The 19,664-nt window shown below is 35.7% G+C and overlaps 1 protein-coding gene across 1 annotated transcript in view; it reads left to right on the forward strand.

Annotated features, from left to right (window-relative positions):
• CCDC146 (coiled-coil domain containing 146) overlaps nt 1–19,664 on the forward strand; it is a 78,042-nt gene that overhangs the window by 49,631 nt on the left and 8,747 nt on the right. Inside the window, 11 exon segments of the mRNA XM_074901612.1 lie at nt 2,836–2,893; nt 3,417–3,614; nt 4,194–4,267; nt 5,634–5,861; nt 6,810–6,996; nt 9,636–9,731; nt 10,964–11,134; nt 12,515–12,603; nt 12,719–12,883; nt 15,275–15,499; nt 16,122–16,350. Of these exon segments, the coding sequence (XP_074757713.1) occupies nt 2,836–2,893; nt 3,417–3,614; nt 4,194–4,267; nt 5,634–5,861; nt 6,810–6,996; nt 9,636–9,731; nt 10,964–11,134; nt 12,515–12,603; nt 12,719–12,883; nt 15,275–15,499; nt 16,122–16,350 (1,720 nt within the window).

A 19,664-nucleotide genomic window follows, 5' to 3' on the forward strand; every position in this document is an offset into this window, starting at 1 on the left:
GATGCTTGCTGTTCAGTGGTGCCTTTGTTTATGTCACAGAAAATGAGGTGTTCAAATCATTTTTCTTTTGCTGGATGGAAAGGTCTTTATTGTGAAACTGGAATGGCTCCACAGGAATCTGTCCTCATGAGTGAAGAATGTGACAAAAGAAAAATAGTGTCAACTTTGCTCTCCCTCCTGATTTTTCGGATTGCTCTTTTGATCGTCTGGCATGATATTAAAGAGGGCACAGCATGGAATGATGATGAGCAATGCAGTACAACTTTAATCAGTTTGCACAGGACTTAGTAATCAGTGTTTGTGGCAGTCAAAGAGTTACATGTATTTGGGCAAAGTGCACATTCATTATGTTTGATTATGCCAGTCCCAAGGAGTTCAACCAAGAATCCTGCCAAAGTGTGTTGGGAATATTAATTGTCCTTATTAACATATTAATTGTCCTTATTAACATATTTATATATTTAGACAACCTGTTGGTAAGTGCAAACATCGTGTTTGGCCCACGTGTCATTCCAACACAATATACTCAGTTGTAACTTATGGCAAGAGTACGCAGGAGCAGACCAAAGCTGCTATCACAGAATCGAAGTAGCTCAGTTGTTAATGCAGTTTGATCCTTGTGCTCTCCCTCACTGACTTTAAACTGTAGAACATACAAGGAGTAGTCCCTGAGCCCCACTGCAGCAGAGAAGAAATCACCATATGGTGTTTCCTTCTAGTCACATGTACTTGTACTGTACACCTGCAAAATTCTCCTGTGTCTTTCTTCACTGTTCTGTGCAATTCCTTAAATTATCATAGATTTTGCAATAGCACTTTTTTTGGTAATTAATTTTATCAGTTTTTGGGGAAACTCATCTAAATTCAACTTTTTTCTCTAAAGATTTTTTTTGCAAACTCATTCACTCTGTGTGTTCAAACACTGGCATTCAAATTGGTTTTCAGATTTAGCAGTCCCTGTAGAGGCATACTTGTACTGTGCCCATACAAATATACATACATGCTGGAAATCAACAACATCTACACTGCGCCTTTGTACTCTCTCTGCTCTTTATCTGAGCCAGAGCTTGTCCTTCATGTTGGGTTTTTTTTTTGAGAGGGATTGCAACACCACCAGACCAGTTCTCTTTTTGACTATTTTCTTTCATTGACTGGAAAGATGTCATCTGAGTCATCCAGGTATAAGTGTTGCTCCTTCTGTTGGAGGGCCAAAATATAAGAATATTTATTGGAGATGGGGAGGGAACCTTAAATCAACATGATAAAGAATTGAGCACAAGATCTTAAGGATGATACTCACAAGGCTGGCTGCTAGGAGACTGATCTCTCTCCCTTTGACCACCAACTTCTGAATCCTGAACCACCACCATGCAAAATCTTAGGTTGCCACCGAAAGGTTTTGGAGAAGAAAAAAAAAAAAGAAATACCAATCAGCTGCCTCTCTTCTGTATCAGCCACATTCAGAGGCAACTGTAATATCTGCTTTGGGTAGGTGAGGCTGCCCTAGGACTCCCTTTGCCATAGTTTATAGCTCCTGAAAGGCTGTCCCTTTCTCTTAATACTCCCCTTATTTAAAGACTTATTTCAAGAGACTGCCCTGAGTCTCAAGGAGCCCTGACCAGCACATCCTCCAGCTGGAGTTACAAACGCGGATTTAAATGACGATGTTGTTTCTTTGCTATATCTGAGACAGATGATTTGGTTGTTCCACCTATTCCTCAGCTGCACTCTTTACTCCTCTATAGCCTGAGACTCAGAAATGTCATCATAGGTACTAATTACATTGCAAGAATCTGCCTCCTTGTTCCCAATAAGTAGCACAAGGACTTAATTAAATTGGTTGTGACAACACGCAGACTGATGTAGTCCATTTACCTCCTATAGGTGCAGAATTGTTCTGTGCATGCACTGGGCATGTATTGACGTATTTCTTCACTGGGGATAATTTTTTATATTTGGCAGTGTTTAGCTGCCTGCCCCCAAGCAGCTTCCTATTAAGTCCAACAAGCTTGTTGGTTTGGCTCCAATTTTGTAGTCACTTCTTCATATTTCTCAGGGTAGCATTACTAAGAATTCACCCAGAAGATCTAAGAGCTTTCCTCTTTTTGCATGCTTTCTTCTTTCCCCTTTCAGCATCTGTCTCTGTTGTTGCCTAAAAATAAATTGCAACATAGTTTTGGATATAGGTTAAGATCACCATGGCTATATTCAATTTAGTTTTCTACTATACCCCATTGACTTAGTCTACAACCCCTGTCCCTTTCAGGATTTTTTTTCACAGAACCCTGTTCAGAGTTGAGGAGGTTCAATTACAGTTGCTTAAAGTGTGAGTGTGTGTGTGAGCAGTCACTCAAAGAAGGTTTCTCACTAGCAACTGCAATTTCTTTGATGTGTGATGTCTTTGTGGATATTTATAAGCCACCTCCTCTTTCCTTTTGCCTCAGTTCCATATTAAAATTTTATTTTATGAGGTTGGGAGGAACTGTGGGTGAAGGGTGCCATCCGCCCTGTTACGCTGTGCTACTATAAAGACAAAGGTGAATGAGGCCTAAATGCATCCCTGCAGGAGGTGGTAAGACTAAGAATCAAGTTCAAATGTTTAGACATATGCACTGTAGGAAAAGCCTGCATGTGTGTAACATGCCTTTAAGGACTTACAGTTACCAGTCAGCAATCTTCCTTTAAATCTGGACACCTTTCAGTTGTCCCTGATGATAATTCACGATTTTAGTCTAACAAAAGATAGGCTTCCATACTTTTTTACCCTTTACTATATTATAGCAGTATTATAGCAATATTACTAATATATTTAATTCTGTTTTTATTTTCCTGTAGTTTGCAAGAAGAAAAAAGGCTTCTGGAAAATGAATATGAAAGAATTCCAAAACAAAAGGTAAGAACAAAACATGAGAAAAACCATGTTTTATGTTCTGTCAGCCAACATATAAAAACAGCAATGAAAATATTTTCACAGTGTCTAACTCTAGAGTCTGTTTAAAATCTGGAATACATAGAAAAATCAAGAGGTAGATTTTCTAGGAGAGACTATCATATAATTTAGGTTTGATAACTCTAGGGCAAGTAATGAATAGCTGATTCAGAAAAGATCTGTGTATTCTTAAGTTCACTCAACAGAATTTTTTACTGTAATTAACAAATGGATACTGCATATGGAGATAGCTGCGGGTTTTTGGTTCTAAGATGAGAGTGTGGAAAACACATTTGCAGTCATAAATCCTGATGAATAAATGTGGTTTTGTTGGAAATAAAATTCTCATGGTTATTGATAGAAGAAACACACATTAGTAAAAAATAATATTTCACACCTTGTTTTAAAAATGTTATTCTGTAGTATCACAAGACCGCAAAATGTAAAAAGGAAAAGAAAATTAATCTCTTTTACTTGACTTTTAAAGGAAGCAAATAAGAAAATTAAACAGTTGAAAGAAAATTGTGATGACCTCTGCAAAGAAGTAATCCAAAGGAAAGCTGAAATTAATGCAATAAAGGAAGATATTTCGTCCAAGCAGAAGCTGGTGTTAACAGATGTGAAAGAAACGGAAAAGCTTCTGGAGAAGCAGGCTAATTTAAAAGTAACACAAAATTAATTGTGTGTATGTATATCTCTGGGTGTGTGCATGGTACATGCTTTGTGCAAGGAAACAGTGAATCTTCTGGATGTGTGTGTCATTCCAGATGCATTAGATGGCATTACATTATATATTACATCGTTTTTCAATAGGTATGAAACGTGCTGCTGTGCCATGTCCTTTATTACTCCTTTAGGAAAAAATAACAGTCATGGTTTTGATTTAAAAATTGATTCTATAATGACATTTTCTATGTTGTGTTATTGTAGGCTCTCTAACATATGCTCAGATCCAAGTTAATACAGATTTATGCTGAGAATTAAGAATCATACCCAGGTCTTTGCTGCTTTCTTCCCCATGGCATAGATAACAATCAGATGTATTAATAATATCCAAGCATAATTTTTATCTTGCAGACATAATTAAATCATAAATATCAATGTTTAGTTTCAAAAGTAGCAGCTACAATTCCCTGGGACAAGCTCAAGTAATTTGAAAATATGTTCTATGCCCTTTTTCACAGCAGTTCTAGATGAATATTACTTCTATGAAATCTCATCAGATTTTGAGGCTATTGGTCTAACCTTTCTGTTTTGTCACTAGGATGAGCTAGTTAAGATCCTTGGTGTTCCGTCACAACTTGGAAGAGAAACTGAGAAGATGAATCAGAAAAAAATGTATGCTCTTAATAAATAATTAAATATATGTGAATATGTATGTATGATTATTTTGTCCATTTGTTACAGAGATGATTGAGTATAGCTGTTGGTTGATATTAGGATCAACATTTTAAAAAGCATCTATAATCCACTTAAAATCCATGAACTGTACTGAAATATATAGTATATGCAGTGAAACATTGTAAATTTAAGTACAACAAAGAAAAGTTTAGAAGAAAGCTTGGTCAAAAATTGCTTAACCATCTTACTGTGCTGTGTTACTGTATATCAGATCTACTCAATAGATTTTTAATGGAAAATAATGTTACCGTGTAATCTAGCAATTAGGCTTTTTTACAGTTTCTAGTCCTTAGTGACTGTATTAGTTTTAGTTTGTCTCTATTGGCCTCAGTGAAACCAGCACTTTTCACAGCTACATCTGGCCTGAGCTAAATAATCATTCGCCCTTGATACTTCCGTACCAGCTTTTTAGTCAGAGGTGCTTTGCTGTAAGCTCCTGATGTGACTTCTGGTCTCTAGTATTTCAACAGGGAAAATGTAAGCCAGTAGCTAGCCTTTTCTTTCTATCTCCTGTGTAGTTGTTTTTTGTTTTGTTTTGTTTTGTTTTTTTCCCCTAAAGCATGACATGTACTGCTTTCTCTATGTGTAAAATCGAATGATGTCTGTGCAGTTTCAGCCAGGTCACTTGGAAATCCCAGCAGTCCAACTGTCATCCAGATGAATGATGTTTTTGTACCATGTTCAGGCACAGGGTTACACTGAAGTTTGTGTGTCTCCTGCTTGCAGTCCTTATTTGTAATATAAGAAATTGTTTGACTATGTTAAATTTCTCAGTTTTAAAACTTGTATAATGGTTTTCCTCTACATTTTCCTCACTACTCCGCTTAATGCAACTCTGCCATCATAAATATAAGAAGTTTTTCCTATAGTGTTACGGAGAAGCAATTTGTATAAAATAGTACATTGTCTAGATTGCTATTAGTGAAGTATTTAACTGAGTCTTTATACTTGTGTCACATCACAGAATGAACTAACCAGAGTTCCCAGTCTTGGGAATAATATTTAGAAATGTAACACCCATGTACCTGTGATGTTGACAGAAATCAGTTTACTAGAACTCTTTTAAATACTGTTATGGGGATAAAGTCCCTGTTAGTCCCATGGCTATCTGCAGTTTTATTGTTGAACTGTATTGGCATTTAAAGACTTCCACTGTACATAGTCTGCTTTCAAACATGTGATGTAAATAGTTGTGGTGTTGAAATTATTTTGTGTGTCCATAAAAACTGGCAGCTTACATTTTGTCACTTAAATATACATCTGGAAATGTTAACTCCTACTGTTTTTTAAAATATATCTACAGCAATGCAGAGAAGAAGAAAGAAGCTCTTAATGATCAAATCCAAGAGTTGAATGGTACCCTGAAAGCCATTGGAAAAAGGACTGAAGAGATTTTGCAAGAAAGAGAAGATGTAATGAAGGAAATGGATGGGAAACAAATTTTACTAGAAAGCAAAGGACAAGAATGCATTACTTTGACAAAATTACTAGAAGTTAGCAGAGAGGAGGAATCAGCAGTCCTATCAGACAGGTTAGAGTAGTAGACATAAGCCATGTAGTATGGGTGAACAATTCTCTGTTCTCAAAGATCTATTCATTTCTCTGCTGTATTGTTTATGTTTTCAAGTTTTATGCTGCAACCAGTGTGGACTAGAAATTATCAGGCTTGGCTTTGACTTCAGAAATGTTTATATAAACTACTGGAATCTAGGATCTGGCTTGAAGAATGTCAAAAAGCATAAGCATTTGATAAAATCCTGGGAGAATGAACCTGGATTTTGCTCTGAAAGGGAAATCTTTTAGCAGGTTTCTCTTTCTGGTGAAAATATTTCTTTTTCTGTGTTCAATATTCCTTCCACAGAAAGGAAATTGAATGAGAAAAAAAATATGTCAGCATTTTAATTTTCAAATGAGGATCATAGATTTCTGCACCCAGTACTACGGAATTTCAGTGGGTACTTGGTTACTCATCTCTTTAATATTCCCTTGAATTATGAGTTTTACTTGGTAAAGTAAAATAAACTGTTAGGTTGTCTGCAAGCTTCAAATGATTCCTTTTTTCAGAGGAAGACTTACAGTTGTAACCATGGCCATCCACTTAGCAAGACTGATTTTGCCTTTAAAGTTTTGTGTTAAAGGATAGTGGCACTTTAAATTGAAATGTTTGAGTGAAGCAAACACGTAAATATTCCCTCTTACTGAAAAATGTGGTTTATTCTTTTAATAAGTAATAGTTTCTCTGGAATTTTTAGCATATTTAGAACAGGCTGTGAGACCTCATTGACATCGTTAGGAAAAATATCATCGATTAAAGTTATAAGAATACTATCTTTTTAGGTAATTTATGACAGTAGTTTATGAGTTTATCTTGCTGCTCAGCCATAATGATGCAGTACTCAAACCCCATTAAAATGTTAACGCCTGTTTGCATACATGTCTTGATCAAGTTACCTGTTTCTAAAATTCTGTGTCTATATAGAGCAGCTCTGGAAGAAAATGTAAATAAATGTGTTTTGGAGAAAAAAAAGCAACACGATATTCTCATTCAGAAGCAAACACAGAAAGACAGAGAACTGAGAAATTTAAAAAAGATGGAGTTACAACTGAATATGATTTATGATTCCTTGGAACAAGATAAGTCACAGCATAAAAGACTCATATTAGAGGTCTGTATGAATGCATTGATCGTAAGGATGCTACTATCTGTGAAATCTTTTGACTGGTCCTAAAAGGGTGAAGGGATGAAGACTTTTAATTCTTATGCAGATAGAAGTGACAAGAGTCTTGCTACAACTAACAAAGAAATCTCTAGGTGCTCTAACTGTAATAAAAATACTGCACCAAGCTATATTTGGACTATTCTTAAGAAATGGATTTAGGTGGGAGCATCCTATCAAAGAGAACTGGGAGATTATATTGGTACTGTGGTGTCATGTCTACCTCTAAAGCACTGTAGAGCTGTGGTCATTTATGAGTGAAATAATATAGTGACTTGCTCACTGGCATAAAAAAAATTTGTATCAGAAAAACAGACCCAAGTACTTTCTGGCTCCCAAATGATTAAAAGATATATCTCTTAAAACTTGAGCTTTGTACATTACTGTAAATATAATTTATTATTTAACATTACTTCAGGGGACAGGAAACTAGCAGTATATAAAGTTTAGTACTAAATAAGATGAAATAATTCCCTCTGTTCTAATTGTTTCCACTCAAATTTCACCTTCCTCATTTCCTCCCTGCATTAATATTTCACTTATTCCTCTTCCCATACTGATTTACTCTTTTTTGTTTAATTTGTGCCTTCTACTATGCAGTAGAGATAAAAGGGAAATTCTAAGCAATATTTTACTCCAGAAGTGCAGGATGCTACCCTAGCGCAAACTGGCCTTGGCAATATAGTTGTTTTAGCTCATCCTCCCATGCTCTGTGGTTTCTCTGATTCCTTTCTTGTCTCTTTTAGAAGATCAGATGTGAAATCACCACTCCTCTGCAGCATGGTCCATTCAAATGCAGTACTGGAGTATGAAAGACTAGAGTGGCAAGCGTGATTATGCTTGGCTTTTGCTATCTTGAGACTATTTTAATTTGTAAGACTTGGGAAGACACTGAGGAAATGTTAAAATATTTTAAGTAGTTAAAGGAACTTTACTTAAAAAATCAGATTTACATTTATTCATTGTGATTCCAAGTGAAAAATCCACAAGAATTAATTGCTAGTATAAAAATGTGATTGCAGAAGCAGCAGTACGTCAGTGTGCTTCCCTAAATTTCTCTTATTTTAAATCACGTGCTAAATGCAGAATGACTGGTTTGTAGAATAAGGAAATTACAGGAACACTTCCTTCGAATGTGTTTTTCTTCTTAGTAAGTTGTGAAAGGTCAGCTATTGCTAAACGTCAACATTCTGTGTGAAAGAGAACTGGCTGCCACCAGCCCCAAGCAGAACTGCTGTTCCTCTCCATGCACGCCTTCCCTTCGGTCAGGCCAACACAGAGACAGCCAAAAGTGCCTAAGTTTAGTCATGTCTTATGTGAACAAAAGTCCTTAATGGATTAAAGATGTTTATCTGAGCTTTCTACTTTTAGACTCAAGAACTTGATGGCATCTTTAGAATCCCATCCTGAAAATGTAGAAATACCTACCTACAGACACTACAGACTTCTACACAGGAGAACTTGCTTAGAATAGTTTTTACTGACCTTTTAGCAAACCTAAGTCAAATAAAATCTCAGAGTTGGCAGCTGAAACCGAAGTAACTCCACAGTTTGATCTTTACTGTGCCTCTTGTTTCCCTTTCTCTTAATGCAAGTGAATAACTTCTAATTTTGTCGCAGAGGTGAAAACCATCTGTGCAAAACATCTCCTTATCTGTATTGAGGTATAGTATTTTGAACTCTAGCATCTGGCTGAGATCCGAGAAAGATAACACAGGGCTGCATGTATTATCTTTGAATAGCTTCCAGATGCGTCATTTAGTGTCATTTTTCCCCCACCTGTATGAATTACAGATTTGCAATTACAGACAGGCAACGTATGCCTGCATAGTTAACCTGCTGTATTTATTTCTTACTTGCAACCGTAAAGAATTTTTAAGTGAAGTTAGTCACTGTAAGGCCAATACAACCTTTTGCCTTACAAGTTGTATCGTGCAAGTAGTTGTGGTGGGATTGTTCAGGTATATTTTAGTCAGAAGGTAGTTTCTAATGTGTTTTCCTTCACACACTTCATTTTATAATCTGATTGAATAAACAGATTTTTCCATAATGTACAAGAAAAAATAGTACATAACTGTGGTTTTAGTTTTGACTTCTAGAGACTAAGAAGAAAACAAGAAAATCCTACTTTAATAATGAGAAGCAAAAAATATGATATCGAATCTACACAGATGTGAAATACTGACTGTATTAAAATCAGTGGTAGATCTAAGTTTTTCCCTCAGTACGGTCAGAATTTCACTCAGAAAATCCTATGTGAATTTAGAAGGTGACATATTTACATAGACTGTTTTTTGCCTTTTTAATGACAGTTTAGTTGCTGAAAAACCCAACCCTTATAAATTCAGTGCTTAAAGTGGTCTTTATGAAGTTTAGTGTTTATAGTTAAATTCTTAAAAGATAAATGTGAAAAACTTGGGTATGTCATTGAGGAACTCTACTCAACAAAGAGCTCTTGGACTAGGTATTGTAAAAAACCAGAAAATTCATTTCTTGATTTCTGTAACTACTTCAAGTAGATTATCTGCAGTTTACATTTTTCACATCTTCTGTTTGCATCACTTGATGTGCTTGCTTTATTTTTGTAGGCAGAAGCTATTCCTAAAAGAAATGGAGCATTATTAGAAAGACGACGAGAACTGCAGAAGGAAATTGAAATGACCAAGAGGAGTTTAGCTGAACAGGTGCTGGGTTCTGCTTTCTCATACTTTTTCACTGTAACAGTTGGGTTTCGGTCATGAGAATAAAGGGACTGTTTGAAAAAAAAAATGGTGGGAGTTTCTAGCTGCAGCTTTCTGGTGAGAAAACATGCAATAGCATTTATTCAATTTTAAAGACCACTTGTTTGTCATATTCAAAAAAACCATTTATCAGTGTTACTGGTCACATATTGCAAGGCAGAAAGCAAATTACTTTCTAGGTTAAGTCTTTCTGAATATCCTTAACAACATTACAACTAGTATATGGGTCTAAATATGGGTATAAATTTCTAGTATATGGGTATAAATTTCCTTTAGATATGGCACAGTGTCTTGTTGAAACAAAGGCAATTCAGCATTTGTACATTATCATTTTTCATCTTCAGAGTTTTGTCATTTGTGGATGTCTGTCTCAGCACAACCATATATAGTGTGGAAATGCAGATGTCTTGATTATGAGAGTATTAGTACTTAACACTATATAAATGACACTATAAGAAGCAGTATATTTCAGACATACTTCTTAAGATCATACCTCCTTATCTTCTTTCCCTTATATCCATTTTATTTTTGTGCTGTCTTTGAATTCATTAGCATTAGCAGGTGGGATTCAGCTTGTTTTTGAATACATATTTGTTTCATACCTACATGTCACTATTTGTGAGGGGATATGTATCAAACATGCCACAGCAGTCAATAACAACTAGTCATGTAGTCAGTGGAGCCTTGGAAACCATCCGTTCACCTCCTCCTACAGAGGTCAGCCTACACTGGGTAGAACAAACAGCTCTTCAGAGTTCACTGGCTCTACTGAGTGAATCAACAACTCTAGGCATCTACTCTACTCTGTTTTAAACTTGTTCTCTTAATGTGAAGGCTCAGTGTCATCCATGTGTAGTATGGACATGTCAAGACCTGGCAGTAAGCTTATCTGAAGATTACATGGCTATAAGGAACCATTCTGCCCAATGGACAATAGCTGAAAGACATACTAGTCTGAGGAACAGAAATTCTTCTAGATGATAAAATATTTTGACATGTTATTATAAGAATCATGCTTGGTGTTTCAGATGTTATTTTAAAGATTTCTCTTTTTTTTTAAATTCACGTAGCATATATATATGTGTACTTTGCAGATAGACCCAAAGGATTTCCGACTTTGGGTTTGCCAACACAGATGCATTGATGCATAAGGAACTGATTTCAGTTTTCTTTAGGAAATGATATCAGATATGGATGCCCACATGTTAGAAGCATGTATTGCTGAAGAAGGCCGGCTTTTCAAAGAGCAGGAAAAATGCCGAGATGAGTTATCCAGACTTGCACATCTGACTTGTCTCAAGGTTGAAGAGAGGGAAGAGAAATCTAGGGATGTTCAGAAAGCCCAGGTAAAAAATTATCTCATATAATTGAAAGACTCCTCTAATGTGAATAGGATATGGAGAAACTAAATTACTAGTGAAGAGAGCCTTATGGACTCACTTTATTATTATTTCACTTTATTTATTATTTCCCACTTTATTATGAAGTCCCATCACAACACAGGAAGCTCACAATACTGTGTTGTTTTATTGGCAATTTATGGTGCAGTGCAATAGTATATTGAAATACCATGCCACAATTGAAATAAGGTATTTGAAAGGACTTTTCCTTTCAAGCCTATGGAATAAAGAGACAGAAAAACAGATATCCTCAACTGAGATTCCCAGAAGTACAGCTCTGTGTTTTATTTTACAAATATGTGGACATTAAAACATAAACAGAGCTGCTACTCATTCCAAGGAGAGACAGCAACTTTTATTTGCCTGACACGTTTCCAGGTATAAATTGTTATATTAATGTGAAGAAAGATGGAAACTTTTCCTACTGTCACAAAAACTAGGACTAGCATTGGATTTGCTGCCTGCGGTTTGCTGGCATTATAATATCATATATGTGCTGTGATGTTGCACAGTTTGTACTAACTCTCAGGTTTATATATGGGAACAAAGTATTTATGCTTCCACAACGTATGTCTGTATTCAAATAGATTAGATAAGATACTCTTCTAGCACTTGAGGAATCTTTGACTGTCTGTAAACATGGAGTAAACAAACACATCAGGATTTGCACCTTCAATAAAAATCAGTCCAAAAACAGATTTTAGAAAAACAACATAAAAGTAATTAACACACGCACACGTACTCAGAGTTGCAACCCAACACGCACCAGCTTTTTTAATAGCAGTCTCCTCCTCCTGATACCAGTGGGAGGTGAGAAAAGGCCTGGTCCACCAAAGGTTAATGATGTGGGGTATTAAAGACTGAACAAAACTGAAAACAAAAAGTCCAGAGCTGTAACAAAATGCAGATGTACTGTTCTACTCAATCATCGGTGACTGCTTAAAAGACAGAAAAAAGTAAAAAAACTCCAACATTTGAAAAAGTACAATTTCAGTGGTGCATATGCCAAATAAATATATAGAGGTGGAACCTAGAGCTTGATTAATAGAAACAGTAGAACTCCAGATACAAGGGATCAAGCATTTTGAGATGCAGCATCAAATTATTTACATTAATAACAGTTGTTGTAAGCTTAATATACATAAAAAAACTGTGTTCTTTAATGTTGTTACAATAGAAGTATTTCATTATAATTTGAATAAGTTCTTAGAATAATCTTACCTCACTGTCTTTTCCTTGTAAGAGGAATAGCTGTTCTGAGTCATTTCTTTGAAGGTATTTCTTTAATATATCTAAAGTGCTCACTGAATTCTATTTAAATTTCAGATACAACTTCAAAATATTATTAAAGAAATAAAGAGAAAGGATCTTGAAATAAGAGAGTATAAAAAGAGGAAAAGAGAAATCCAAAACCAGTAAGAAAATTATAACAACAATACATTAGCTAAAAGTCTTTTAAAGCTATTATTATCCAAGTAATGTATGCATAAAATTATAATAATTATTTCGTTCCACTTGTCATTTCTTCAGACTCCAAAAATTTGCTAAAATATATGATGTTATTCAAAATGAAAGGAATAAATGTATAAATCTGGTGCATGTTGCTCAGCAGAAAGCAAGTGAAATTAAAAACCAGGTAAAATTGCTAGAAAACGAAAAAGAAAATTTAAGGAATGCTGTTATAAACAAGGAAAGGTGAGTTTTACGTAGGCTGTAGATCACAATTATAGAAATGTACGACTAGAAAGGCTCAAGAGAGAATCTAGCCCAACTTCAGCTATGCCCATATCATCCTTGATAGTTATTATCCTGATTTTAAAAATCTGATTCAAAGACATTTAGCAACACCCTTACACAATCTGTTCCAATTTCTTGTCACTTTAACACTTCACAATTAGCTTGGGCATCACTGCATGGCACAAAGCATTTTTGAAGTTTGTCTGGCTTCTCTCTCACTTTCCTGTCCTTTGAAGGGATAAAGTATCATTGCAATTCCTTTGTATCACAGTTCTTCAGCCTCTAGTATCAGAATTATCATGCTATTTTATTCAGTATGAACAGTACTATTGCACTCATACTTGCTTATCCTTAGACAAAAAAAAGGTCCAATACATATGTGATTCCACAAGAGACTGGTCTTTGGTACTATTAAATGAGTCACTAGCTAGTAATGCGGCTAATTATTAAATTAGAACAAACTGGATTTCTTGGTTCAAACTCAAACTGAACTTTATTGGATAACATTTATTTCAGATCAAACAAAACATGGTTTCAATTTCCAGGCAATCCTAGTCAAAATGAAAGGTTACATTCACAACAAAGGGGATGAGGTGGAACAGGTGGTGCATGTGATTCTGTTTTTTCATAGACCATTATTTAGTAGATATGTCTTTTCGTCATCCTAGTGATGATATTCTGCAATATAATGACAATGTCTCTGAAATTGGTATTTGGGCAAGTAGGAAACTAGTGAATAGTTAACTGCGTATGCAAAACAACACCACCAAAATTGAGTAGTTTAAAAATATTTTTTTTTCCCCAAATGTTGTTTTTCAGTGACAAAAAAATGCAGAACCAGACCAAGGAATGCATTCAGGATAAATTCACTCAAAGTATATTGTGAATCTCCAAGTAGCTTGATTTCAGAGTCATGCTGGAGGTAGCTAGAAAAGAACTGTAACTTTAGTGATTTAAGTGATTTTGTTAAGAGGCACAAGCTGACACTTTGTGCTAAAATTTTTGAGGCTTTCCCAATCAATCACTGTTGAAAGGAGGGGGAAAACAAGGCTAAGGCAGCATATATATAGTCCAGATTTCATAAACATCTAATTACTATAGAGGACCCAACTCCAGTATAGATCCCACAGACATTTTGATCTCTGCAAACCTAGTTTTAAAACTAGCAAGAGTTACTGAATTATCACTAATTCTCTTGCCTATGGAAAATATTTTTAAACCCAGTAACAGACTTTAGTACCATAATATCACTGACTTAACTGCAACCTACACAATTTGGAGGACAGAGTATCAGGACAAATAAGAGAAAGGTTTTTTCAGAAAAAAATTAATAACGCATAGTATTTCTGCAATATTGTCATACTTTCATCTGAAATTTGCTTTACGGAAGTTTAATTCAATTCAGTAATACCCTGTGGAACTGGAAAATGTTATACACATGGGGAAAATAAATCAGAAAGAAGCTCATTGCTTTGCACAGAGTAGTTCAGCAATATAATGATGGAGCCTGTGAAGGGAGGCAGATATTTCATCTGCAGTTCTGTATTTTAACAGGACACTATGGTTCTCCCTTCACTACCTCTTTTGTGTGTTGACACGTCCATCTCCCCAGTGTAGATGAAGTAGTGACACTTGATCAAGAAGTGATACTTACCACAATCCAATGAAGTAACTCTGAGTTCCATGTTGTGAGCAAAGGAATGATCCATGTGGCCACAAGAATCTGTATTTTAAGTGAGGGACCATCATTTAGTGGCCAGCAAGGTTGCTGGAAAGAAATAGTTCTGTTCTTCATTTTTGTGGGTCTAAAATATGATCTTGTCACTAACCTTTCATTTTGATTTTTTTTTCTCATCTGTCAAACAGAGAAACTGACAATTTTCTTTCTTGTGTTCATGTTGTGCTACATTGTTTTATAAAAAAAAAAAAAAAAAAAAGCTTGGAGACCTTTGAATCTCAACCACAAAATTATTTAAATATCGCTCTTTAAATAGAAGGGCAAGATTTCTACACATTAAGACTTTGCCTCACATTTTATGCTCTGCTCTTGAACTTTATTTCTTACATCCCCTTGGATTAGCCAGTGGAGAAGAAAAGAGCTATAGTGCAGTACTCCATTTATAGCGTTTTGTGGGGCCGTAATCCAGTTCTCTTCAAGCTGGCAAGAGCTTGCAGAGAGAAGCTGTTCTCAGAGAGTCTTTCTACTTGTAATGCTTCTGTGAAGCAGAGTGACTTAGAAGATCCGTTGTGTATTTGAGGAATTAGTTTAAGCTCTCTCTGCTTTTAGTTGCTGAAATTGCTTTCAGATTGCAGGGACTAAAAACTTTCCTCCTTTCTGTTATGTTAAAGAAAACTGCAGAAGCAACATCTGAAGAATACAAATAATGTAGCAATTACAGACAGTCTCAAAAGTGATTATTGCAAAATTGCACAACTCATACATGAGATGAAAGAAAAGATAAAGCAACAGCGTCTGGATCTTGAGAGACTTACCAATATGGTCACCACTATTGAAGAGGAAATTGTGCAGCTACGCAAAAAATATGAAAGGGCTATTCAGCAACGAAATGAGAGGTATATGTGTAAATTTGATGTAATATAGTATTTAATTTTGACATTCATAAACCAGCAATATTTTTCAACTTTGGAGCACTCCAAATTAGGAATACTAAAAGACTGCCTCACAACAAGGTTTCACTAAACGGTGCCTCACTGCAGTGCCAGTGCTGCTTTGCATTACACAGCTGCTGTTTCTCCATTGGTGACATTGTTCACTCTTCAGAAATATTATTAAAAAGATACGGTGGATTGGCTACTGAATGCCTTGAGAACTTGTAGCCTCCTGCTCTGTGCTTTGTGCACAGATAAGGTATAAAAATGCAAAAGATGTAAAGCTCCCTGATTATGATAATCCATTTTTAAATGAATGCTGTGGAAGGCCTGAAGAGCTTTTAAAATTATATGAGAGACTCAAGTAAACTTTGCAACTATTTTTACTCTGATTTTCACATTGCAATTATTTTTGTTACCTATTTAAAATGTTGTCTTGATATTAAAATAATATTTGTGAAAGCTTTGTACATTTTCCCAGATTATTACTATATTTCAAGGTTGCCAGTTATGTTCTTGAATGGAATACACTGAATATGAATAATTTTTTATTTTATTTTACCTTTTCATTTTGGGTTTATTACAGTGGTCTTCTGCTCAGAGATCGAGAAGAAGAACTATGCATTTTATACGAAAAAATAAACATTCAAGAGACGTTGTGTAGAAATGGAGATACTGAGATACAAGTTATGGATGAAAAGATCAGGTTTCTGAAGCTGAAGGTAGCTGAGAAAAAGAGACAGATTAAATTGTGGTTCAAAGCACTCCCAGTGAGGAATGCCCTGGATGCACATCTGGTGGTACTTCAGATACAGGTTGGTGGGAAAAAAAGCCTTTTTTTTTTGTTCTTTGTATTATCTTGTATTTTAAAACTTAAGGTAATTTAATAGAAAAAAATGTGCGGAGGTACAATGTTTATTAAAACAGAAACGTCAGTAATACACCTGTCTAGCAATACACTGATGCTTGTTTTTAACTTCAGATATGTGAGTTTCTACACTTATGTGTAACTGCTTGATGCGCTTTGTTATGCACATGCCAGATGTTTCCTGGGTATGGAATCTCAGCTAACCCTCCCCATAGCCTGAAGTGTCAGTATGACTAAGCTGGAGAATGGGAGTCATGGGGAAAAAATGGGAATGTAGACAAAATTTGTTAAAACTGTATTGAGGGGGGTAGGTGGAGGGGTGGGAGATACACTTAGCTCTTCGAATTTCTAAAATAATAACTCAATTCACACTTGACCCTGAGCCTACTCTGTAAACTGCTGCCTACAATGGTATAATCCACATATATTTTCTTCTACAGAAAAACAGTGTAAGTTTTAGTTCTAGTTACAAAATGACATTAAACAACGAACAAACTGCAGTGTTTGGGACATTCTTTCCTTGGTTTCTGAAATGGCTCATTTACTTTTGACCTTATCTCCAGATGGTAATTTTTTCCATACATATTCTGTTAGTGCCTGCACAAAATCATAAATTTGGGTGTACCATTGCCTTTTATAATTGCATCGATGGGAGCTGTGACTCACTGTTAAATAGTTCTTGCACTATGCTGTTAATTCTGGCCTTTTAAAGAAATTGTATGCTCTGCTAAAAGAATAAATTGTTGTACAATACCTTATGTAAATCGTACCCCAAATAACTTTACAGTGCCATTACAGATTTAAATGATGAACAGAGGCAGTATGGAAAAAAAAAAAAAAAAAAGGATAGACTAAAGAAAAATAAAAGATATTTTTTCAGGTAAGATTTAGACTGAGAGTCACTGAGTCAAATACAGGAACAAAATGTAGATTATTTTTGTGAACTAAGAGTCAATCATAAAACTTTGCTTTTTCTGTTCTGCATTCCTAAAACTTTCTCCTTTGTGATGATGGTTCATGTGAAGCCTAAAATCACCTTTAAAGGGAGGCTATTGTTACAGGTACTTTAAATCTTTTTACAATATTAACATAAATCTAAAATAGGAAAATACAGATTGGTGTGATGTTACACATGGAGTAGTCTTAATACATGTTCCCAAGTCAGAGATTTTCCAGTGAACAATGTCAAATAACCAGTTATCAGCCTTTAAAATGTAACTAGATACTGTGGTCAATGAATATTATGTGGTTCAAACTGGCCATTAAACTAGCCATGTCCTTATGCTCAACCATTCTGGCATTAATACTCTTCCTCCCACTGCCAATAGCCTTTTTTACTAGTGAGAAACAGTTTCAAATTGTTTGGCTTTATCTCCATGATTTAAATAAAAGCCGTAAGCCTGAATCTGAATTCTGGTGGTGTTTGCCAAATTCAGATTGCTAATTCCTGTCCTGATTACAGATTTGATCCCATGTTGAAATCCAACTCAGCGTCTGTTCAGTTACAATGTGCAAAGGATCTTGTGACAATGATCAAGACTTTGACTTGATGTGGTGAATGCAGATCTAAATCCTTTGTCTTGCCTATGAAACCAACCTCTGAAACCAAGCTGAAATCTGAAGAGGTGGTATCAGGAGCTCCTTTTGGACTACTATTGTCTGTCTTTCAATTTAGATAATTATAAATGTTCAGAGAGAGCATCAGTGCACCACAAAGTCTATGAAACCCTGATTTTTATCAGAGGCCCTTAGACCTCCTCTAACGCAGACTGCAAGTCTCATTTCTGAGTTCTCTTTGTTTTTATTTCTCCATTCTGTTGTGACCTTGTGTAGGAGCCAGTGTGCCTAATCTTAACTTTGTGTTAGTAGCTCAGGAACAAATTACATAGATAAGTGAACAAGGTCTCTATTAATGGAAGAACTGGGTGTCTGCCTCCAGGGAGAGATTCTGATAGCCTTGCTTAGGGAGCACAATATTCCTCTTGGAGATCTTTATTCTCAAGGCAACTGCCTCTCCCTGTTGATGGTAGGGGAAGCTTTGAATTATGTAAGAAGGATGCTTCAAAAGGCATCTGCAATTGAAATACAGCTTAGATCGTCTGAATTAGGCAGGCTGAAACCTGTACCTGTACCTCTTAAATTTCCTTCTTCCCTTTTCCTACCCTTCCTGCCTCCTTAAGCCTTGGGTATTTTTCAGACTTTCTCATCTTAGTCTTATCTGTCCTATTTTTCTCCTCTCTTTCATTTCCCAATCTTCCCATTACCTCAGAACCTTTTTCCTTTTTCTTGTTCCACAGGTGAATTAAACTTTCTAGTACCGAATGCTGAATGATTTTCCAACAACAGATTACATCATTGATAATACTTCAAATATATACAGAGAGATCTAAAAGGAAAACAAGTCTTACAAAACAGAAGATATTTCAATATTTGTTTGCATTTGACTGAGATATTTTGACACATTTAGAAACAGTTTGAATCTATGTCCCATATATTCTCATCAGGTGCTTTAACCAGCACTAAATTAGCTGTTCTGAGATAGGGTATCTGGTCCTGTTGGGGATGCATCTCTTGGAATAGACGGATGAAAGAGTACTTTGTATTCAATAGGCTGCAGAAGGTGACCCCTGTCCCGGTGGCTGTGGTACCCATTGGGAAAGGGAAAAGCACAGGTCAGGGCTGTGTGCCAAGTCAGCAAGAACAAAGGTTTCACCTGGGTCTCCTGTATTCCACATGAGCTGTTTAATCATCAAACTGATGCATGTTCCACTTGTACAGTTTTCATCAGAAGCTGAATGTTTCCACAAAAGAGCGAAACATTGGTGAATAGGTTTTAGCTAATGAAATATTGTTGTCTTAAGCAGTACCAGGCCTCTTCTAAGCAAGTGCTAGTAATGTAGACTAGATATGTTTGTTACTATCAATGCAAAGCACTAAACCCCAAAATATTTACAGGTACTTCCTTTATCTGACACAAAAAATACCTGGTGAGATTCTAAGGTGGTTTTAAGGCATAAAACTATCTAACATCTAATTTGGACTGCACATCAAGACACTGTTCCTGCTGACCGAAATGACCTGTGAAATCTAATCTGCCTTCTTGTATTAATGACAAATACTTAGCATTAATCATTAATTAGTCCAACACGTAGACCTGCTGAGCTGTCAAGATGCTGTAAATGGGACTTTAATGCCTCAGAGTTCGGCTAACGTACAGGGACTGTCAGTTTATTTGAGACATTTGGCATCAATGTTTGTCCA

The sequence above is a fragment of the Athene noctua genome, chromosome 3 (genome assembly GCF_965140245.1).
Source record: "Athene noctua chromosome 3, bAthNoc1.hap1.1, whole genome shotgun sequence".
NCBI lineage: Eukaryota > Metazoa > Chordata > Aves > Strigiformes > Strigidae > Athene > Athene noctua.